Raw genomic sequence first — 25,144 nt, 5'->3', positions numbered from 1 at the left:
TATCCCTACTAGGTCCAGCACTGCAGTGCCCCAAGGTATCTGCTAGATATCTTGCTAGAAACACACATCCCAATTCCGTGGTGGCCCAGTGTCTCTGTCTCTGCCACACACTCTCCCAAAATCAAATCACCACAAGAAAGATCCAATTGATAAGATATAACTGCCCACCTAAACATACTAAGCCCTGTACACATTCATCCCTTAAGAATATTCATAACAACTTGTAAATGTGCAGAGAGGAATCTTAATATCCGCCTCCATGTTCTCTCCACTGCTTCTCCTCCCTCAAACTTTTCTTTTCAAACTTTCTCTATCTTGTACCTGCCTTCACCTGCATAATGAAATCATCCCACATTTCACCCTTTTTGTCTAATTAAAAAAACTTTTCTCTCAAATATAAGCTGAGTACAACTATTATCCTTTTGCAATTAAAAGCATAAAATATATTTAACACCCAGTCCAACATTTTATCAGTTAAACAGAATATTTAGTTATCCATTCCAGCTTAAGAAAGGCTTAAAATCTGTTATATCCTGGCTAGCTTGTACACTATCTGATAACTAATAAAATATGTATTTTTAGAGATAAACAGCCTTGAGACTAATCAGTCTTCAACCACATCAGGAATCTGAGAATGACCAAATATCTATAAATGTAAGAAGCTTAACCCAAGTTCCAGAACTGAGAGGTTGTAGAGACAAATCTGGACTAGCACAGTCCTCTGTTAGCAACATATGAGCACAAGTCTTCAGCCCTCTGGCCCAAAATCAACTGACAGACTCTTGAAATGCAGAAACTTCGAAGGGCTGATAATTCTGACTTGGCAAAATTATCAGTCAACAACTATTTTGCATAAAGTGTCCCTTTTTGGACAGTATCAGTCTACAGATGAAGCAGGCAGTTTCTGCCCAGTGGCTGCCTAGCCACAAAGTATTGCCTCACCTGGGGGTAGAGATGTTCAATTTCTTCATTGAATCTGCCAAACGGGAACTGTTAGGAGCAGATTTGTCTCAACAAAAGATAAATAACTTTAAATCTCATATTTTGTGGATTTCTGACATTTTTGAAAACCATCCCTCTACATAAGGTAATCTGGACGGTTGTCTATTAACTATATCTTATCCTGAAAGTATTCTATCAAACTCAGAGCCAAGAATTTGCTATTTGGCCCTTAGCTCACATGTAATCAACTCAGAAGTTTGTAATGGCATCGATAGAAGGACTGGCTCTACACCTTGTACTTTAAAAAAAAATACAAATAAATTCTATACCAAAGTAAAGATATGATTTTAGCTTAGTTACCAAATGAGATTATGACTGTACAAATCAATCTAGCTAATTTCTCCCTGTTAAATTTTAACCATTTCTAAGTTTGTCATAAAAACAACCTTGGAATACCACTTTCAGCGCACCCCCCAAAAGTCCAGGGAATTGGGGCGACTTTTCTACAACTCCTTCAAGCTGTACATGGGTGTTGAGATATCCTTGTGGGATAGGGTGTAGGGAAAATGGAGCAAATGTTGTAGCCTGATATGTATCTTTACTGGACCAGCTGAAAGTCCTTGAGATCAGGAATCCAAGCAGGTACATTCTGGAAAGTATAATTCTCAAGACAAAAGTTTAGAATCTAGATATCTTTTTGTTTGATTCTCTTGAATCTAGTTCTTCAAGCGGTCTCCCTTCCTCAAATCTGATCAGTATGACTCTGTGAGGTTTCCAGAGCCTAATCACACTTTTTAAAAACACAAAGACAAAACCTTTCTCCCAAAATACTGTGTTCCTTAATCTGTAACCAGAAAAGCTTGTATCATGCACTCTCTCCCAGAGTAATAAACTCAAAGTCACACCCATTATGAAGATTAAAAATTTTAAAGAAGGAAGTAATCTAAACAATAGTCTTAAACAAAGAGCCTGTCAGGCTTTTCTAAATTGTCTGATCAAGAAAGTAACCCAAAATTCCCATAGAGCCCACATAAAGAGAATCTGAGCTTCTTGTTTTGGTAAATATCAAAAATAACCACAAACCCTCGCTAGCTGGCATCAACGAGCCATATGGCCTTTAGCAGAGTAAATCATAAAATACATTATATACGTACTGTACTATCAATTCTAATACCAATAAGCAACTTATCAAACCAGGACTTAAGCCCAAAATATATCAATCTATCAAGCTCTCTACCCTGAGCCTCAGGTTTTTATTTAACCTTAACAACTTGTAAATATCACAATTCTCTACTTGGAGTCAGTGTCTAATTTTCATTTTCCCTTTCTCAGTTCCAAACCATGGGTGAAAATCCCCATGTGATTTAGGTAATCTCTGTACTCTCTTCTTCTTAAAAACAATCAGCTTCTAATAATAAATACCTGTCACTAGGAAGTAGCTTGTCTAACTAGGATTTCAACCCGCATTCCCATATAGCCCACGTTAGAAGGAATATGAGTATCCTGAAAGACTTTCTAAACAACTTTCTTTAAAAACTCTCTGAGCTGCCATTACTTATCACAGCAGGGGACCTACTAGGCTGTTTCTTTAAGGTTCCTGCTTTTGGGCCATCATGTGATTCAATATGACGCTGGCCCCCTCTTAGAAAATAAAACTTTCTCTCAACTCTTAGGATTCCTAGTGGATTCTCACCCACCACATTGGTTCGCCACCTGTTGCTGTAAAATTATTTAAAAAAAGGGGGGGGGGCTGTCTTTTACCTAGCACTAGGTCCGGCCACGCAGTGCCCTAAGATATCTGGTAGATACCTTTATCTTGGTCAGCAAAGCTTCTCACCCGCTTTGCTCCATCCCATATAACACTGCTGATGGCTTCTCTCTGTGCCTAGCAACAATCTCTTTACCCATCCAGTTCCCAAGGCAGGCTACCACCATGCCAGACATATACATCCCAATTCCATGGTGGCCTAGTATCTGCAGCCACCACACACTCAAACTTAAATCGATACATGAAAAATGCCAAAAAGAAAAATGCAAAAAAAAAAAAAAAGCAAAATGACTTCTGGGGATGTTCACAGAGAGATGTTTGCTGGATCCATAGCTGCCCACCATTTACCGAGACGTGGTTCATCTTTCCAAGTGAGGAGGTCCCGTAGTCCACGTGTGGAGCCGCTGCCTCCTCTCCACGCTATTCTTCACACTGGTGATGTCCAGGTTGGAAACTGCTCTTTGGACTTCTGATCTGATTTCTTTGTCATATTCAGATGTTTTTACTGCAGCTCCCAAGATCTGCTCGCTCTCACTTTGCCCTGCCTTTCCCGGGATAAGTTGGGGTGTGGCTCAGAGGAAGCCTTCACAGCTGTGTAACGAGAAAACCTCAGCCTGGGAAGACGTGATTCCTCCGCAACACTGAACACTTTGCAGATCCTCGTGTGATCTCTGCAGAAACGCGTGTCTGATACCTTTCCCCCCTAAATCCACAGGAATTCGGATGAAATTATAACACACCGCAGACATGATTCTTGTGTAGACTTTTTGGCACTGCTTGTGCTGAGGATTAAACAGGATGAGGAGTCTATGCTTCACAGAGAAAATGAGTGGACACAGTGCAAGCAGAAACCCCAAAAGGCTAAAGTAAACCTCCATGCGACCAGAGATTAACATTTTACTGTGGATTCTCCCTGCTTTTCTTATATATTTGGTTGTGAGCCTAGCCTTTAACGGCTGAGCCATCTCTCCAGCCCCTCCCTGCTTTTCTGATGCTTTTGCGCACATCTGGAAATGCCGAGTAGAAAGGGATTTGTGAGCACGGGCGGGTGCACAGAACATAGGTCCAAGCAACAGACCAACACTCCGTACTGCGGGGAGGGCTGTGGGGTGGGGGTCATGACGGGGTCACAGCGGGGTCAGGGGCCCAGCAAGGTCACGGTGGCGGAGGGTCATGGCAGGGCCAGGGCGGGGTTGGGAGCGATATCACCACAAGGTCACTGCTGTTAGGGGCGGGGTCAGTTAGGTGAGGGGTGGGGTTGGGATCAGTGCAGGGCTGGGGTCACAGTAGGGGTCACAAGGAAGGGGCCAGGTCAAGACCACAGTATAAACAATGACACCACAGACCACAGTGGGGCGAGGTCAGGGATAACTGTGGGTGGAGCAATGGCAGCTCAGGGGTGTGGCTGTCTCTCAATACAGAGGCAGTGTGGCCTGCGAGGTCACAGGACACCCCAGTCCCGCTCCACACTGGCCCTGCCCACACCTGGCCCTGCCAACACCTGGTCCTGCCAACACCTGTCTCCGCCCACCAGGGCCCCGCCAAACTGTTGGGCGTGGTCTTGTCCTCCTCCGACAGCAAGAACCTCAGGACATCTGAAGTCCACCAGCCCCATCTTCCCGCCCTGCCAGTCACATCTTCCCGCCCTCCAGGGACGGCTTCGCTCTACGTGAGCGGGGCCATCAGCAGTGACATCATAACCCAGGCAATGCCCACTGTGCCCAGGAACACCCCAGGAGGGTGCAGGATCCCTAGGGAGAGACCTCAACCACAGGGGCGTAGCCTGGGTGAAGGGGGCATGGCCACAACCCACAGGACATATGGGGGTTTTGGGGTAGAGGCGTGTCCTCTGTGTGAGTGACAGGGGCATGGCTTAGGGTCGGGGGCATGGCCCAGTGGCGTGGCCAACATAAAACCACATCTGCCGGAGAACCAGGACAGGAGAAGGAAACAGGACGTGCCTGTCCCCACCCCCGAGTGTGCGTGTCAGATTCCCCCTGCAGTGGGCGTGTTCAACCCCACCGGTCGTGCCCAGCTGAATGAGGGGCGCAAGGTCTTATGGGCAGAGGACACTGCCCCCTGGGCCGCCCAGGAAGCGCTCAAAGCGGAAGGGCTCCTTGTGACGTAAGCAGAATGCTGAGGACAGGGCTGTGACGTCACCACCCTGGTCATGCCCCCTCTTGCCCAGACAACGGCCTGCAATGATGTTGTCCCTCCCCTATGTAAACCCTTTGGTTTTCAGTTGAGGTGTGAATATGACATTATTGTCGCCCAGGCCCCGCCCATCAGTCAAGCCACATCCCTATATGTGACATCATCATTTAGTTACACAACTTTTCAACGATGTAATCAGGTCAGGTTCAAACCCGCATTGGGGTTTGGCTATGACATCACCAACATCTAAGTTCCACCACACAGCCCAGGCCCCGTCCCTTCTGTCCCGACCCCGCCTCCCAATGATACCATCCTTACTTAGTAAAGACCAGGGGCATGCCTATGATGTCATCGTCGCCCAGGCCACACCCACCAACCCGCCCTATGCTGTGTTCATGTCCTCCACAGACCCAGTCCGGTGTGCTCACAGAGCCTCCCATCCCCTGACTCCCACAGCGACAAACAGTGGGGCCTTCCAGTATAGCAGGCCGAGGCAAGCCTGGGGGCGGGGCTAGAGAGGCGGAGCCACAGAGGGTTTGGGCAGGGCAGGGCCAAAGTAGGACTTAGAACAAAGTCAGTGATTAGGATCTGCGAGCCTGACCACGCCCATGAGGCAAAGCCACATCCACCACCATTCCCAGCCCTGACCCTGAGGTGTTGCTTAATCCGCCCACACGCCAAAACCACACCCACATAAGAAAACTCAGCTCATTAGTCTCCATAGTCACCCACAAATCAGTGACTAATTCTCAGAGCCACGCCCATCAATGTCCCAGCCCAGCCCATATACCTGAGACCCCACCCACAGGCCCCAAATCCCGCCCACTAGTCCTCTAGCTTTGCCCTGTACCTTAGAATACACTAGCTTATGTCCTAAGTCTCAGTCCCGTCCACCACTGTCCCAGCCACGCCCACACACCTAATGTCCCACCTCCATGCCTAACCACGCCCCAAAACCACAGAAATCACTGACTATAGCTCTGTCCTACCCAGGCCCACCACTGGCCCCAGCCCCGCCCACAAACTAAGCCACGCCCCATGCACGACCCTGCCCCTAGGCTTCCATGTTCTCACACCCAGAGTACAGGCTGACTAAAGACCATTTCCCAAGCTACGCCGCCAGCCACGCCCACTCCCTTACCCCGCCTACCTCAAAGACTGCCCCGCCCCGGATGCCCGAATGGTAAGTAGAAGGCAGGTAATTTTCGGCCTGCGGTTGGGGCTGGCGACGGAGGCTCTTCCCCTATGGGCTGGACCTGGGGCGGGGTTGTAGGGGTTGGTGGTGTCAGAGAGCTTCACTCTGCAGCCCCTACCATGCCCCCAGAAACATCACACTGGCCCTGACCAAGACCCCCATTCTCATTCCCGCTGCAGTCCCACCCCCAGAGATGTCATACTCGCTGGGAACACGCCCACCCGCCCCTGCCACGCCTCCCCTGGGTCAGAAGTTTAGTAATGGCGGTGGAATCGGGGGTCGCGGTGTCGACCGTAGTGGGTTCACTTTGGGTCGGAAGTCTAGAAATGGCGACGACGACCGCGGTAATGGCTGTCCGGAGCAATGTTGGGTGTTGTGGCTAGGACGTCTGCGTCCGGGGTTACTGTGGGTCCCTGGATGCGCCGCAGCCCCGCCCGCAGCGTTCGTTGCGTGCCGGGATGGCTGAGCCAGCGCAAGAAGAGCTTGTCCGCCTTCATCTGAAAGCGCGGCCGGAGCGGAATGGGCGACAGCTTCCGGGGCTCCATGGCGGACCCGGAGGCGGGGTCGGCACCAGGACGAAGAGACGGACGCGGGAAACCGCGATGGACGCGCACGATGTTGCCACGGCTTCAAAACGCCCGCGGCGACAGTGGAGCGGGGGACTTCCGGCAAAAAGTGATGGCGTCACCAGCGCGACCGGAGGAATCAGGAAAAGAGGACCGATACGGGAACAGTGGCCGATGGGGGTGAGATCGAGGCGCGGAGTGAAGGCGTCACCGAACGCGACTACAGCTCCTGGGACGGGAAACAGTTAAAAGATGGACGCGGAAAATGGCCCGGCGCGGCGTGAAGACGTCACCAGGCCGCGACTGCAGCGAACAGGACCGTTACAAACGAGCTCCGCATACGCGGAGCCTAGGGTTCCCGGCGCGGCCTGAGGACGTCACCGAGGGCAACTACGGGAATCAGAAAGGGAGTGGAGAGATGCGGGAACAACAGCTAAGAGGACAGATCCAGGCGCGCCGTGATGGCGTCACGAGCACGACCGAGGGAATCAGGAAAAGCCGCGGGGGTCACACTTAGAACCGAACGCGGTAACGGGAGCCGTCGCTGGTTGATGGCGTCACAGGAGCGACAAGGACGCCAGGGATCACCCACAACCCAAGAGGACCTATCCGGGCTAGGCGTGATGGCTTCACAAGCGCGACAACGCCACTCGGCCCCGGACACTGTTAAAGACGGATGCGCTCCTGGCACTGGCGCCCCACGATGGGACCGAGGCCGCGGCTTTCAACGCGCTAGGACTCGGTTGCTCGATGATGGCGTAACACCGCGGCTACACCAGGGATCAGAAGCTCAGGTGCGCAGTGAAGGCCTCGGAGGCGGTTTCCACCGCAGGGCGAAAGTGGAGGTTCCTGACCCTCAGTGGGCTCTGTCTTGGAATCCTGTGTGTGTCACTCAGGTTGACAGGGACCGGCTGAGGCAATGACTCCCCGCCCTTGCCCCGCCCCCTTCGCTTCAATTATTCATGAATGATGAGAACAGCGGGCGTGTGTGTGTGTGTGTGTGTGTGTGTGATGGACCGGGTCTTGTGACCTCAAACGCACACCGAGGCTCCGCCTCCGCTGCTAGTGACGCCATAGGCCCCGCCTCTCGACCCCATGAGATCCCACACCTGCCTGAGTGATGGCTGCAGGGGTCACCATTGCTCTATCAACACCCAGAGACTCTGCCAATGGGAACTGTCCGTCAAGTGTAGCCGCGTCCCCACTGTCAGTCATTAAAGGATCTGAGTCAGCCTTCATTTGCCTGTCAATCACTCGCTGCCCAACCCCGCCCCAGACATCACAGTGACTGTCAATCCTCTGTGCCCAGTGACATCATTGCTTCCAGCTCAAAACTTTCCCCACCCTCATCACAGCCCCACCCCTTCCCTTCAATAGCGGGTTCTGAATATTCATGCAGGCCTTTGCGTGGTCCCACCGGCTTGAGACATCCCTCAAGTGTTTCCTTGCCCACTGCTGTCAGTCATTAAAAGATCCGTGTCAGAAGTTAAGCACCTAGCAATCACTCGTGCCCTGGCCACGCCCACATCATTCCTATCATTTGCCAGCACCACCTCCAACCTTCATACTGTCAACTGGGCCTTTTGCCAACAGATGACTTCACCTGCCAGCCTCGCCCACCATGCATGACCTCTGACCTCACCCTTCCGGACTCTGCTCTCCTTCTTTGACCCCTACTTCCATGTCCTCCTCCTGGCTGTGACCCCATGACCCAATCCAGCCAAGACCCCTGGATCACAGCTGACCTGGATTAGTCAGGGAACCTCATTTGCATTTGATGAATATAAATGATACATTTGCATGTTCCCGCCCCCATGGGGGCAAATGGCTTCAGGGTTAGGACTCATGAATATTCATATAAGGACCTTATTTACGTATAAGGCCTCAGACCCACCCCTAGTTAGAATAACTGAATATTCACAAGATTAATTTGCATATATGGGTTTCAGGTCCCCTGCCTTGATTTGTATAAATCTGAGTCTAAGTCATTGGTTCATTTGTATAAATCTGTATATAACTGGTGTTTATGAATATTCATTTGCATGTACAGGGTTCGTCCGGATGTCAATGCCTCATTTACATATTCACACAGCCTGATATCAGGCTCATTTGCATATCCCCGATACTCAGCCCACGAGCTGATTTGCATATTCAGGAGCGGCCTCAGTAATGGGACTCATTTGCATTTTTAGGGAATGTGTCAACCTCATCGCTTCATTAGCATCATTTGCATATTCACCCTTGACAGGAAGCTCCTGGGACTTAATTCATTGTCTTTGCCTCATTTGCATAAAATCTGCATACCCGCTTGTGAGGCTTGTGCTCAATAAGTGGACCCCAGAGGTAAGAGGTCTCCTGGCCTGACTAGGAAGCCCCGCCTCCCAAGCTGCATGACACAGAAAGTAATTGAGGTCCGTTTTGATTACGTCATTGACCCCGCCCCCAGTGTAGATCCTGAAGACAGCTTCTGTGGTCACTGGCAGGAATGGGTGTGGCCTGGGCATGACGTCATCGCTGAAGGGGTTCAAGGCTGAGGTCACAGGAGGACCTGCCCATCTCCACCCTAATGACGTCACTTCCTCCTCTCCGGGATCCCCGATTACAGTACTCCAAGGCGTCTCATGTCTACTGGGGAGGGATATGGATTCTAGAGCAGTCACACCTGCAATCATTTTGAAATGAACCTGAGAGAAGCTCTCCTATCTCTGTCTCTGGTGGCCTTGACCCCAGACATTTGCTTCCTAGGTTAATGACCTTGCTGACTTTTTTATTACACTAACCACATCCTTAAATTAAATGGCTGCGTCACCACTCACTGACCCACTCAGTCACTGACCCACCACAACACTGACCCACCGCGTCACTCACCCACCATGTCACTGACTCACTGTGTCACTGACCCACCGCATCACTGACCCCGCGTCATTCACCCATTGGGTTACTCACCCACCGCTTCACTCACCCACCCTGTCGCTCACCCACCAGGTCACAGACCGAGTCACTGAGCCCCCTGTCACTGGCCCATCGAGGCGAGTTAACACCGGCGATAACTGGATGGCGAGAGGCAAGCACAAGAACGTAAGCGACAGAAACCAACGCTATTGGCAACGTCAGAGCCCAGTTTTCCGAACACTGCAAACCCTGGATGCCCCGACGCACTGGAAAAGCAAGACTCAGATCGACGCCCTCATCTCATGAGGAAGACGGAAGACTTTAAGGAGGACGTAAATAATCCCTTAAAGAAATGCAGGAGGACGCAGGTAAATAAGCAGAAGGCCTTAAAGACTTACAGGAAAACACATTCACATGGGCAAAGGAACCGAACAAAACCATCCAGGATCTAAAGCTGAAAACAGAGACATGAAAGCAAACACAGAGGCCACCCTAAAGATGGGAAACCTAGGCAGAGCAAGAGTCACAGATGAAAGCATTAACAGAAGGATACAAGATGCGGAAGAATCTCGGGTGTAGAAAATACCCTAGAAGACATGGACACAACAGTTGAAGAGAGCACAGAAGCAAAAGCTCTCTGGATGCTTCAGTCCTGCACTGAGAAGGGACTAGAAAATTTACAGAATGGAGGGAGAGGAAGGTAGGAGGGAGAGAGGAGGGAGAGGAAATGGATGGGATAGGAGAGATGTACAGAGGATCGGGAAATAAAAGTGTGTATCAGTGGGGGATGAGGAACTGGGGACAGCCATCCAGGGGTCCCAGATGCCAGAGAAGCCAGAGGTTCCCAGGAGCCAATGGGAATGACAGGAGCCGCAGGGCACACTGAAGGGACGTAGAACCGCAGAGGTCACTTCAGTAGACAGGCACCGTCCCCAGGTGAGGGATGGGACCACTCAGACCTCTCAAAGTTTTTAAGCCAGAAATGTTCCTGTGCAAAGGAAAAACAGGAAGGAAAAAAATGGAGCAGGGACTGAAGGAAGGGCAAGACCCACCTGGGGATCCATCCTGTCTGCAGACCCCAAACCCCGACACCTTTGCTGTTGTCAAGAGGTGCTTGCTGACAGAAACCTGGTGTAGCTGTTCCTTGGGAGGTGCTGCTAGCAACTGACCAATGCTGATGTGGGTGCTTGGAGCCAACCATCAGACTGAGCTAGGGGACCCCCCCGGGGGAGGGGCTGGTGGAAGGACTGAAAGAGCAGAGGGGGATTGCAACCCCATTGGAAGAACAATGTCTGCTGGTCGGACCATCCAATGTTAACAGGGACTTGACCATCAACCAAGGACTGCACCGGGAGGGACCCATGACTCCAGATGCACGTGTAGCAGAGGATAGTCTCTTCTGAGATCAGTGGGAGGGGAGACCCTTGATCTTATGGAGGTTTTATTCCCTAGCACAGGGGATGCTGGAGCAGTAGGGCAGGAAAAGTTGGGTGGGTCGGGCAATATCCTTATAGCCTCATAGAGGCAAAGGGGATGTGGAGAGGGCTAATGTGGGATAGGGGGTTTTTGAGGGTAAACAAGCAGGGGGATATCATTTGAGATGTAACTGGATGAAATGATTAATAAGTGATAAAAAATACTGGAATAAAGTTGTAGCCTGTGCCATTGAGTTGAAAGTTGTTCATTTTTTTTCTTTTATTCAGTTCAGTGTATCTGGTTTTGTGTTGAAATCTTAGATCTGCACAGACTTGAAACATACGGAACTGTCTGACCTGCAACCGTCCAATCTGACCAGAACCATTTGTTGAAGATCCATTCAGGTATGTAAGATACCTCAAAATAAAAAAAAAAAAATGGTCCTACCTATGGGAAATCTTATACTGTGCAGGATTGTTTTAGTTATCCTGTTTTTTTTTTTTTTTGTATGTTTCTTTGTTTTTCCCCTATGAAACGGAGTATTGTCTTTTCAATTTCTGTTGTGTTGGAATTTTGAAAGTGACTGTTTTAAATCTAATGACTGCTTAGTGTATGTTATTTTATTATGTTAATACTACACATTATTTAGCATGACAGATATTCAGTCATCTAATATCTTCTTTAATTTCTTTTTCCAAACACTGATGTTCTTGTCATACAAGCCATTCACGTGCTATTTTAGAGTTACTCCTACATACATTATGTGAGGCTAATGTGAAGTGTTTTGTCTTACCGCTTTATTCTCAGTTTGTTATTGTATATAGGAAATTTATTGATTTTTATTTGTTTATTTTTAGTTGATCATGTATACAACAACCTTGCTCAAAGTGTTTACTGTAAGAATTGCCTTGTGGTGTTTTTGGTTCACTTATGTATACTATCATATCATCTGCAAATAAAGATAATTTGACTTCTTCCTCGATCTCCCTCAGTTGTTTTATTGCTCTAGTTAAACATTCAAATACTATATTCAATAGATATGGAGAGAATGGACAACTTTGTCATGTTTCTGAATTAGTGTAATTGTTTTGAGTTTTTCATGATTAAATTTAAGGTTGGCTATGGGCTTGCTATCAAGTGTCATTATTATGTTTAGGTATGACTTTTGAGTCATCAATGACTCCAAGAAATTTATCATAAAGGGGTGTTGGATATATCAGAGAAAATTTTTTCATCTAATGAGATGATAATTTGTTTCTTCTTATCCTTTATTCACATTGTTGGTTACACATACCTACATTCATATGTTGAACCATCCCTACCTCTTTGATATGAAGCCTACTTGATTGATCATTATGGATGATCTTTGCATGTGTTTTCTCTTGTACTTAATTTGTTTTATTGAATATTATTGTAATATTATGGTTGTAAAGGAAATTGGTCTGTAATTCTCTTTCTTTGTTGAGGTTTTATAGTGTTTTGATATTAGAGTAACCATGGCTTCATAAAATGATTTGGATAATGTAAATTGCTCTCTGATAGCAGGTGAGGGCGGGCACAAGAGGCAAGGGCTTTGATGGGGCAGTGAAAAAGAAAGGTGGGTTGAGAATTTTAGAGATGGGACAGAGAGTATGGAGAAGGGAGAGGAGGGGGGCAGGAGAAGGAAAAAGATGAAGGAAGAGAAGGATGACCCAGATCAATGTTTTAAATAGCCATAGGTAGCTATGAATATTTTATAAGAGATAGATAATTACAGGATAATTTCTCTTCTCTAGGTGGGCTCTTTATTCCAATATTAATTGGATCTGAGTTTAATGTGTGGAGGTTTTTGTGTGGTGAGAATTTACTGATATAAGTCTGATTGATAAATTACAAGCCTCAAGGGTTTTGATTATAAGGGATTAAAGGGATTTGTGATAGCAAACTGTGAAATGGGCAACTGATGTACGGGGTTCACATAACAGTGACCCACCAAGGGAACTTATCGAATTGGGGGAAGACATTTCAAGAGCTCAGGGCCAGAGAGTCTGCCAAGTCTGGCTGACCAAGGTGAGAACACCTGCTGGTAACATAGTCCGTGCAGGTGCCAGCACTAGCTTGAGATGGTGTTCCTTTTTTATTATTTCCTACTACAGATTAATGATTCTTTTGTTTGTATATTGTTGAATACATTGAGGTGTATTTTCATTAATCTTTTAAATTCCAGTTGGATTCTGGCTTAAATCATGTGGCTTACCTGGAAGATGTGTAATAACCTCTTTTTGTCAGAGTGTTATAGCTCCATGTAAGCTGTTATCTTATTTTGATTTAACTTTTGTAAGTGGAACCTATTGAGGAAATGATCCATTTCTTTTGAAATTTGGTGGAATACAGGTTTTAAAAGTATGTCTTTATCATTCTTTGGATTTCCTCATTGTCAGTTTCTAGGTCCCCATTTTCATTTCAGATTTTATTAACGAGGATATTCTTTATCTCTTAGTTTTAAAAGGCTTGCTTATCTTGTTGATTTTCTCCAAGAACCAACTCTATTGTCATTAATTCTTTGTATCCTTCTCTTTCTATCTTATTGATTGAAACCATCATTTGATAATTTTTTGATGTCTACTCATTTTTCGAGTGATTACTTAGCTTTCTTCTGTTCTAGCCTTTCAGGTGTGCTGTTAAGTTGTTAGGATTGGAGCTCTCCAGTTTTTACGTAGGCATTCTATGCTATGAACTATCTTCTTAGCACCACTTCCATTTTCATTGTGTTCCAGATGATTGACTATGTTTTATATTAATTTTCACTGAATTCTGTAAAGTCTTTAATGAATGTCTTCCTTCATTTCTGTCTTAGCCTGTTTTTCGTTCAGTAGTTGTCTTAGGGTTTAACTGTTGTGAACAGACACCATGACCAAGGCAACTCTTATAAGGAAAGCATTTAATTGTGGCTGGCTCACAGGTTCAGAGGTTCAGTCCATTATTCTCATGGCAGGAACATGGCTTCCAGGCAGGCATGGTGCAGGAGGTGGTGGGAGTTCTTCATCTTCATCTGAAGGCTGCTAGCAGAACACTGGCTTCCAGTCAGCTAAGACAAGGGTCTTAAAGCCCACACCCACAGTGACGAACCTACTCCAGCAAGGCCACACCTACTCCAGCAAGGCCACACCTCCAAATATTTCCATATTTGTATATGAGACAAGCATATACAAACCAACTCAGTAGTCAAGTGTGCAGTTGGCATGACTTTGTAAGCTTTGAGTTCTTTCTACCTTTGTTGTTATCCAGCTTAAATCCTTAGTAGATTGACTGGATGCAGGGTATAATTTCAATTTTCTTTTATCTATTGAGACTTGCACTTTTTTTCTGAATACATGGTCAGTTTTGGGGAAAGTTTCATAAGGTGCTGAGAAGAAAGTATATTCTTTTATATTGGGGTAGAATGTTCTGTAAATATCAGCTGGATTAATTTTGTTTACATTGTCAGTAAGCTGGAGTAGCTCTCTGTTTGGTTTTTGCCTGGCGGACCTGCCTATTAGTGAGAGCTGGGTGTTAAAGTCTCCAAGTATAATTGTGTTTGAGTTATTATGTGATTTTAGCTTTTAAACTGTTTCTTTTTTTTTTCTTTTCTTTTTTTCGGAGCTGGGGATCGAACCCAGGGCCTTGCGCTTCCTAGGCAAGCGCTCTTCCGCTGAGCTAAATCCCCAACCCCTTAAACTGTTTCTTTTACAAAACTTGATGATCATGTGTTTGGGGGGTAGATGTTAAAAATTGAAATGCCATCTTTGTTAATTTTTTTCCTTTGATGACTATTCAGTGACCTTCTCCAATTCTTTTGGTTACTTTTTGTTTAAAATCTATTTTGTTAGATATTAAAAGCTCTACATCAGCTTGATACTTGGGTCCATTGGTTGAAATATCTGTTTCCAACCCTTTACATTAAAGTAATGCCGATTCTAAATGTAAAGCTGTATTTCATATATGGAATAGAAGGATAGATTCTGTTTTGGCATCCATTCTTTTATCCTGTGTCTTTTTGTTGATGGATTGAGGTCATTGATATTGAGAGAAATCAATGAACAGTGACTGTTAACTCCTGGTAGTTTGTTGTTGTTGTTGTTGTTGCTGCTGCTGCTGCTGCTGGTGGAGGTTGTGGTATTGTAGTGTGTGTGTGTGTGTGTGTGTGTGTGTGTGTGTGTGTGTTTCCTTTCTTCTGTAGATTTTGTGAGATTATTCACTGTGTTTTCATTTGTGTTGTTAATTGCCTTGGATTTTTCCTTCTAGCACCTTGTATAGGGCTTAATTTGTGTAGAGATATTGTTTAAGTTTGACTATCTTATTTTCTCCATTTATGGTAATTGAAAATTTTATCAGTATAGTAATCTGGTCATCTGTAGTTTCTGCAGCACATGTATTCAAGACCATCCAGCATTTAGAGTGTGCATTGAGAAGTCAACTCTAATTTTAATACTTCTTCCATAATATGTTACTTAGTCTTTGAATTTTGAAGCTTGTAATATTCTTTCTCTGTCCTGTATGTTTTGATTATTATACAGGAAAGAGACTTCATTTAATGGTTCAATCTATTTGGCATTTGGATGTCTGTTGTACTTTGTTGGTATCTCCTTCTTTAGGTTAAAAAATGTTTCATCTATGATTTTGATGAAAATTCTTTCTGAGTCATTGATCTAGTATTCTCCTTTCTCTATTGCTATTATTCTTGTTGCTTATTTTCATGGTGTCCCAGATTTTCTGGATATTTTGTGTCAGGATATTTTAAGATTTAACATTTTCTTTGTCTGATCTATTAATTCTTTCTATTGTATATTCAATTCCTGAGATTCTGTCTTACATCTCTGTATTGTCTTGATGAATTTTGCCTCTGTAGATCATCTTTGTAGTCTTAAATTCTTATTTTTAGTATTCCCTCAATTGTGTTTTCTTTATTGCTTCTATTTTAGATATTGAACAGTTTTCTTTTATTCTACTATTGGTTTGCTTTCTCTTGGCTTCATTTATCGGATTTATTTGCCTCCCCCACTTGTTTGTGTTTTTCTGGCTTTCTTTAAGGAATTTATTGATGTCTTCCAATTGTATTTGTTTCCCTAGTTATCTTTAAGTGATTCAGTCATTTCCTCTCTAGAGATTGCTATCACCTTCACTTAGTTGGTTTCAAAGCCTTTTTATTGAACTTTCAGCGATGTTGGAATATTTAGGAACATCTGTTCTAACATATTTGAGCTCACAGTCATCCACCAGAGAGTGATAAATGTTGGTCCTTATATATTCTAATAACACCATCATGGAGTGGAATGGTGTCATCTCTTCTAAAAGTGAAAAGGTATTTTTCTAGACAATGAACATGATATACAATAATTTGTTTCCACATCTTAATTGAGTAGAGAATGAAATTTTTGATAGGGTCCAACCATGACCCCATGATAGATTCTGTAAAGTATTTAGCTTACATTTAACCCAATGAGGGATTAATGACAAGGTGGTTCTTTCTCCTCCAATTGTGCAGGGAGGCAGTGAGGTACTTCTTTAGTGCCACTTATATGTTTTGAGATGTTTTAATAACTTACTTTCCAATCACTTGTACAGGATAAACTGTTTCCTCAATTTTTTTGAATTGCATAGTTAAAAGGCATACTGTTATTAATTTCAAGGCATCCCAATGTAGTTTTTATAACAACCAGGAAAGTTGTAATCCATATTTTTCTAAGTCATTCATATTCCCTGAAATACATAAAGTTAAGCCCAAAGTGAGCCCCACAGATGGCAGTACATCCAACAATATCCTCAGTGACAGTCTGGGCTCAGCCCACTTTGTACTCTGAGAGAGTAAACACAAAGATTGCTACCAGATATACAAAAGTATTTCTCAGAAACATCGTGGAGCATTTTTCATTTCTAAAAACTATATATATGTATATATATATACATACATATATATGTATATATTAATTACCTAATCTACCTTTCAACCAAAAAACAGCTAATTCCCTATTAACACAAAGAAACCAGTAACACATCCAAATCAGTACACTAGCCCACAGGTTCTTCAGGACTACAAATGTAAAAGACTTTACTTGCTTTGATTGGTTGGGTTTGTTTTGTTTTGTTTTGTTTTGTTTTGTTTGCTATTTTTTAGCACTCCACCCCTGCAAAGGTAGCCTTACCAGTTTGAGTTCCCCAAATAACTTTATTTATTTATTTATTTATTTATTTATTTATTTATTTATTTATTTTTACTCATGGAGTTGCCCAATTCAATAGTTGAATATCCTTGATTACAGATACTCAACAACTCTGTAATGTACAGGTTAGGTTAGATCAATCCAAGTATTTATATGTAAAAATGGTGTATTTTTGATAAAATCTCAATGGGTATTGTTACCCTCTCTTTCAGACAACAAAGTTCCTACCATAATTAAAGCCACTAAAGCCACTCTAAGCTGAGCAGGACTGTGTGTACCCACTTCTCACTGTCAGAATATCTTGAGCTTAAGTGCTTAATAGTTTCTCATATTACCAGCCAGTAATACTGCATTATAAGCCATTACTATCATGCCTGTCTCTTTGAACAACTATCCCGTCGTTCACTGAACATCAAGTTGAACAGGGTTGATATTAACTCCATTTCATTTGTTATTAACTTTTTCAAATGTTATGACTAAAGAATCTGATATTTCTGCTTGGAATCAGCATAGGTTGATTTGCAGTTTCTTGAAAAATGAAAACATATTCTCTCTCAGTTGCAATATTGATCTGGGCCATTCCATATATGTTTCAGAGTTTTTCCAACAGACTAAAGCGTCAGTCTTTGTGCTAGTGAGAATAATGAAACTCCGTAGGTGTGTGACCATCTGCACTGCAAGTGAACATTTTTAAAGTAATCATAGGTAGATATGAAGTTTAATGATGCAGCAACAACCCCAGGCAATTGTCCCCCTCTTAGTTTTCTGTAACTGAAATTCAGAAGAACATTCACACACTCTATGTTGGCACTCCCCTCTAGGTGTAAATTACTCCTATCTTATGAATAATATCCTACCTTTAATAACATGTCTGAAAATTGTGTGTGTGCTTAAATATATTAATACATCTTTATTAGTCTGTTCATGCTACTGATATGTATATGATTTCTGGATGAGCAGTTAGTATTGGATGGACAATTAGGATTCTTATACCTGGGAAAATCTATTAATATTGTCCTCAAGATTTTAATTTGGCATATGCTCCTTTTTCTTTAACTGACGAAGCTCTATGACTTGACATTTCATGTTAGCATGTCTCGCCTCTAATTCTATAGCTCTTTGTATTTTGCCAGCTAGTGAGTTGTCATAGGTGAAGCTTCCCTGTCTTTTTTAGGAGACAAAGTCCCATAGGAAATTTCCTGATGGTATGGCTCCAGAAAATCTTTCCATTCCCATTTTCTGTACCATCTACTTGATCTTAGGTATAGGGGTTGTGTTGTAGACAATGGAGAGAGCCACCTCACAATCATTTTTTCTGCATAATGAACAGTTGTGGTTTTCTGTAATGGTCTCTGTTCTGTTAAGTAAAGAGAAGTATCTTCATTTAGTGACAAGAGCCATACTTATCTGTGGGCATAAAGAAAAGTGTTACATTGCAGTTTCAAAAAAATGCTGGTATAGTAAAATTGTGGTAGTAAGTTCTTCACAAAGATCCATGGACTCACTAGATCTTAGAATTTGGCTAGCTTTCCAGTACCAGGCACTGCTATCCTCCTGGTGAGTGTATCTTAAGACAATTGGAATACTGTGGGTTAGCAGCAAGACGTGGATGCCACTGAAGCAATTTTAGGGATATTTTCTCATGGTAGTCATTTTTCTGGATTATAAACAACAGAGCTGCATAGATCTGACAGTTGCTGCTAATATTGATCTGGGCCATTCCATAACTGGACATAAAGGACATATTCCAGTCCTTTGCAAACTGACATAGCATGTCTCACACTATAAAAGATAGTGTGGTGGAGGTTACTACCTCATACCCAGCTCTGATCCTTCAGGTCAGTGTCTCAAGTTCCAGATGTCTTGAACAATAAACTGACATTTAAACTCTGGAATGCAATCAAGAGCAATGGCAACAGCTTATATTGTTTGGTAGCCTCTATGGTGACCATGATTCACAAATCTAAAGGAAGTTTCTTTTCCCTAGTACTAGAGTTTTATTACATAGTCTATATAGCTCTTGATAGCAATCTCTCAGCTAAACTGATATAACTTCATTAAAATACAAATGCATATGAATGTTACATTATTTTAGGTAAATAAAAATTAATCCAATTCTTTATACCCTTTCCAAACATTTATAGTGTTAATTTTTTTCTCCTCTTTAACTCTGACCCTGACCCAGAACCCAACACTAAGCACTACCCTAACCCTATTGTCTCCTAGTCAATTCAAATTCTTCTTTTGATGTCAATCTTTTACCCAAGGTTTGTAACTGTTTTCTTTATCTGTCTTTCCAAGACTTATATTTTTTTATATCAAGGAGTAAACCTTGCATATAGATCCTGAATGAGACAACACCTAAAGAATTCCTTAGTGTCTTGGAACCTTGCCTGTCAGAGCTCACCCATCATAAGCCATGCACAAATGTTGGGACGCCTTCACAGTAGTCAGCTTCTAGCATTGACCTCTCCTAGATGGCTTGACAGTCCCTCACGTGTATGTAGCAGATAAGCAGTTCAGTCATCATATGAGTCCCCCAACAACTGGAGTAGGGGCTATATCTAAGGCTGTTGCCTATTTGTGATATCTGTTCTCCTAAGTGGATCGCTTTGTCTGGGTAAGTGGGAAAGAATGGACCTATCCCTGCAGAGACTTGTGTCATGGTGGTGGGATATATGAGGAGGTGAGCTCCTGTAGGATGATGTCATTATGCAGGTGAAGGCAGGCACAGAATAGAATGAGGCTTGTCATTGGATGAGAAGGAAGGATGGGCAGGAGAAAAATTTTAGAAGAGGAGGAGACTGGAGCGAGAGGAGAGAGAGCAGCTGAGAGAACATGGAGGTGGATGTTAAGATTCCTCTCTGCACATTTACAGGCTGTTATGAATATTCTTAAGGGTTGGATGTGTACAGAGCTTTGTATGTCTAGATGAGCAAATTATATCTTATCAATTAGGTCAGAGGTTATTGTGTTGTGTGATCTTCCATGTGGCAATTTAATTGAGTTTAAGAGACAGTGGTGCTGGAGACACTGGGCCACCCTGGAATTGGGATGTATGTCTGGTATGGTGGCACCCTGCCCTGGGAACTGGAAGGGTAGAGAGATTGTTGTCAGGCTCAGAGAGAAGCCATTGGCAGTGTGATATGGAATGGAGCATAGCAGGTAAGACGCTTTGCTGACTGAGAGGAAAATATCCCACAGATGTCATTGGGCACTATGGTGCCAGATCTAGTGTGGGATAAAAGAAACCATATTTTTTAAATTTTACCACAACAGGCTCCACCATCTTTGAGGAAAAAGGAGAGGTGAATATGGGTAGGGACAGTGAGGAGATGGACTGGGAGAGGGAGCAGTGAGTGATTGGATATATGGAGGAAATTGGAGGGAGGAAAGGAAGTGGGAAATGTTTTCATTAAAATCCACCATAATAAAAAATTAGAATATAGATGGTGTGCTATTCTTTTTTTTTATTAACTTGAGTATTTCTTATATACATTTCAAGTGTTATTCCCTTTCCCGTTATTTCCCATCCCCCTCCCCCCTCCCCTTCCTTATGGGTGTTCCCCTCCCAACCCTCCCCCCATTGCCACCCTCCCCCCATAGTCTAGTTCACTGGGGGTTCAGTCTTAGCAGGACCCAGGGCTTCCCCTTCCACTGGTGCTCTTACTAGGATATTCATTGCTACCTATGGGGTCAGAGTCCAGGGTCAGTCCATGTATAGTATTTAGGTAGTGGCTTAGTCCCTGGTGGTGTGCTATTCTTAACTCCAAATTATTCCATACAATTTTCTACATCAGAGCCACTAAAAAAATTCTTAATATGATCTTACTAAAAATCTGCTTCTCCAAATTCTTTCTAAGGGTGGATGGCTAACAATCTTCATCTATTCATCTCTTTCTTAGTGTGGAGGATGAATCACTAACCTGCTCCAGGAGCAAGGTTTGAAAAAGGTCAAGAACTATTATGGTGAGTGACATCGATACTGTCCAGTGAGGGGCTGCATTAAATTTCATACAATTCGTAAATTAAGAAGGATGGAGGTGAAGACCGCAAAGTTAACAAGCACAACAATTCTCCTTAATGACATGAAGTCCTCAGAACATGTAGTCCTCAGGCATCTGCCTCTCTGAGCTACAACCCTCCTGGCTTTGTCAAGCAGTGGGCTATATTCTTTGAGTTCTCAAGCTGTTTCACTTTTCCTCCTGCACAACCAATAACACATTTCTATGGTCTACACTATTATGGAAATATTAGTACTGAAGATGAGTTCTATGGATATAAGCAAATTGGTAAAGCCTTTATGTTATGGGGTCCACTGAGATCCAACACATCCAAACACTGGGTCAATGCAAATGACAAAATTATTGTAATCAAGCTATTATTGATATATCAGGACAAAAAAAAATACTCCAAAGCTAAACTGGGACAACCCACCACCACCGCAGCCCACCAGCCAAAAGGACATAGAGCTTTAAAGCTTGAAAAGAACAAACATTTGTGCCAAGTTAGAGCTACATTTTCCCCAATTTCAAGATTTATGGTTAGGGGCTTTTCTTATGTAGTTGATCTATGTCAACTGATACAGAATGTAGGTGTTACAGTCTAACCAGTCATAGTCATTTGTTCATTGTGGTTAGAAATAGGCATTATATTTTGAGGAATAAATCATGAATAACAGAGGCCCTGCTTAAGAACAATCATCACATTTTGAAAAGAAGATGAATAATTAAAGCTCCCCAGCTATTAGGAATTCTCCAGCTCCCCAAGAATCTGGGAACTAAAACAAAGTTTTATTTGTTTGTTTGTTTGTTTGTTTGTTTGTTTGTTTGTCTCTATGGTTAAATATAAGCTGATAACAAGAAGCCAGTACTTAGGACAAGTTTCTTTTGCTTGTTCCCACATTTATATATCACAGTCCTCTTTGAATACATAACAGAAAAATTACTGGAGAGAATTTTTATAAATTTAATTAATGTGATAAAGCCTTTTTACAACACTGTTATCTATGAAACCATAAAAAGAACACATCCTGGAGAGAAACCCTATGAATAAGCAATATGTTAAAGTCCTTGTCTGTAGCAGTCGTATTAGAAACAATAGAAAAAGTCATGGTTCAGTGCAACCCCATAAACATAGTCAATGTGTTAAAAATTTTTGCACTTCCTTGTATATTTATTCAAGAATAAAACTGTTACTGTGTAATCTGGTAAAGCCTTTGCATATCACAGTAGACTTTGAGGACCATAGAGAACTCATACAGAAGGGAATCTATGAGGATAAAGAATTTGGTAAAATTTTTACCCTATATACTTACAGTAACACAATATCATTTATTTTGGAGAAGAAATGTGACAAGTGCCACAATCTATTTGTTACCTTGTCCCTCTGATTTTTTTTTACTTCAAACTCATGGACAAAAGCTGTATGAATTCAAACAGTAAAGTAACCCTTTTAGATTTCACAATTCTCTTTAATTACATGAAATAACTCATCCAGGTGTAAAAGTATATGGGTATCTTTTAGCACCTTTTCTGTTGCTGTGATAAAAATATTTAAGGCAATTTACTAAAACCTCATTTGGTTTATGCTCCAGAGGGATATGGGATCAGCATAAAAGTGTCAACAAGTGTCACACATGGCGTCTAAACCTGAAAGCCCAGAGTTTACATCCTTAACCTGTAGCATGAAGCAGAGGTTGAAAACTAGAAATAGTGTACATGGGCCTGAAGAGGTGGTTCAGCAGTTAAGAGCATACACTGCTCTTTCAGAGGTCCTGAGTTTAATTTCCAGCAACCACATGGGAGCTCACAACCATCTTTTTAAAAAAGATTTATTTGTGTATTTAAAATTAAAACAAATTGAGATACAAATTTTTACTCATGAACGTATATCTTGTATAAGCATTCATTACTATATGTAAATCAGGTGTTGAGGTACAAAAAGACTTAGCTACAGTGTTTTTCTTCATCAGGAATTGGTTCACATAGCATAAAGGAAGATGTAAGGCTTGAATTCAGAAAAAAATCTATCCTCAATTTATAGTATCTGTCAGCATTTTGTTTAAGCATCACCCCTCCAGTTACCTGGCAACAGCCAGGTATGCCTGACACTATAAAAGGGGCTGCTTGCCCTACTTTTGCTCTCTCTTGCTTCCTGGCCTTCTTGCCCTCTTGCTCTTTCTCTTCCCTTCCCCCTGCCTCTCCCCATGTGCTCATGGTCAGGCTCTACTTCTCTACTTCATATTCTCTCTCTCTCTCTCTCTCTCTCTCTCTCTCTCTCTCTCTCTCTCTCTCTCCTTAACTCCCTACCCCCCTGTCCTGAATAGGATAGGATAGACAGGATATGTATTTATTTCATGTATGCTGGGAATTGAACCCAGGACCTCTGGAAGTGTAGTTTGTGCTCTTAACCACTGAGGCGTCTCTCCAGCCCCCTAAATAAATCTTTAAAAAGAAATGGTGTACACATATTTTTAAATGAATAAGGAATAGTGGAAACAACACAGAAGTCTATATATAAGCAATAAGGCCTCAGGAATGGACAGTTTAATTGTAGTAATAATACTTCACTTGGAAATATATGGCTTTGGAACTATTTGGTTCAAATTTCAGTGACATAACAAAAAGTATTTACTCCTTTTGCATCTATAGTACATGAATCCGTCTTGTTTCATGTTACTTTCTACATATCACATATGAGAGTCCTATGTCTGCATTGAATAAAGATATTATTTCCACATAAAAAAAGAAATGGTACATATGTAAACACTCAAGTCCACCCCAAGTGATATATTTCCTCTAGCAGGGCAGCATTTACCAAATCTTCCCAAATGTTAGTGATATGTTTATAAAAAGATAGAGAGGTGGGATTGTGTTCTACAGAAATGTGGGGGAAGAGGGTGCCTTTGCACACCCATGTTGAGGCATCCCTTTCCCCTGAGGGACCAGCCACATGCTGGCACAGCATAATATAGAATAGAGTTATTCAGGGGATATGGAGGGGAGTAAAGAGGGTAGTAGTGTGGCGGGGAGAGAGGTAGAGGAGTAGAAGCTGGCCATGAGTATGTGGGGAGAGAGGAGAAAAGGGAATGGAAAGGCTGGCATGGACATCATCAATTATCAAAGCTATATTTGAGTCTTGATTCTAATGTATCAACATCCTGAATACAAGTTGAAGTATAGAAGATGTACCCAACCCCAATATATCCTGTTTTGTCACAACATTTTAACAACATTAATATTAGTAGAACAGAATATAAGAAACATTAAATATCTCATAACTATATCCTACATGGTATTTTCATTTATCTGGTAGAGATGTAATCAAGTAGGATAATCAGTAATCAACTGTGTATCTCGAAACATAACTTTATTGGTCGGAATACATACATACGTACATACGTACATACATACATACATACATACATATATGTATCTTCCATGCTACTTTATGTTCCCATTGGTTACCATTTGCCAATTTATCTTGAAGTATGCCTTCTAAGGGAATTATCTAGAGAAAGTAGAAAAGGCAACAGCAATGAGATTTATTTAAAAAACATTTCTGTTGTATAGGTGTGTAATGTGATTATTGGGTTTTAGGCCATTATGTATGTGTGAACTGGACAACAACCTTGTGGGGTCAACTTTGAACATTTTCATAATATGATCACATTCAGGTTGCCAGCACTGCACACCACAGGCATTTCACATTGAGCCACCTGACTAATGTTCAAATAAGATTAGTAGAAACATTAAATTAGTAATATATTGTCTTTCCAGATTGTATTATAAGTATATTATCATCTAAGGATGGAGGAAAACAAGATAATATGAATAAGAAATCCTACCTGTAAACAAAAAAGATGTTCTTCTTTTTAATTTGTTAGTTTATTCTGAAGAGTAAACATTTGCTCATGGCACACTTCCAGAACTACAAATGAATGCCAGAGAATTGTCTCTTTAGGTAAAGTTGGTTGTTGCTGAGCCTGCTGATCTGGGTTCAATCTCTGGAAGACCCATCTTATTCTACA

General features: G+C 42.8%; 1 protein-coding gene across 7 annotated transcripts in view; it reads left to right on the top strand.

Annotated features, from left to right (window-relative positions):
- The first annotated feature begins 6,916 nt into the window (after positions 1-6,916).
- Positions 6,917-25,144, top strand: part of LOC148002227 (uncharacterized) — a 54,950-nt gene continuing 36,722 nt past the window's right edge. Inside the window, exons 1-4 of one of the 7 annotated variants that reach the window (XM_087579672.1) lie at positions 6,917-7,419; positions 9,611-10,217; positions 11,254-11,337; positions 21,018-21,081. In XM_087579672.1, the coding sequence (XP_087435798.1) occupies positions 7,087-7,419; positions 9,611-9,823 (546 nt within the window). In that variant the 5' untranslated portion in view covers positions 6,917-7,086 and the 3' untranslated portion in view covers positions 9,824-10,217; positions 11,254-11,337; positions 21,018-21,081. Of the gene's footprint in view, positions 7,420-9,610; positions 10,218-11,220; positions 11,916-21,017; positions 21,082-25,144 lie in introns of those variants that run through there. The other 6 variants (XM_087579674.1, XM_087579673.1, XM_087579677.1 and 3 more) reach the window with 6 other exon arrangements.

This window comes from Rattus norvegicus, chromosome 12, assembly GCF_021556685.1.
Source record: "Rattus norvegicus strain SHRSP/BbbUtx chromosome 12, alternate assembly SHRSP_T2T, whole genome shotgun sequence".
Lineage (NCBI taxonomy): Eukaryota > Metazoa > Chordata > Mammalia > Rodentia > Muridae > Rattus > Rattus norvegicus.
Note: the sequence above shows the minus strand (reverse complement) of the source record. Positions and strands in the feature narration are given on the sequence as shown.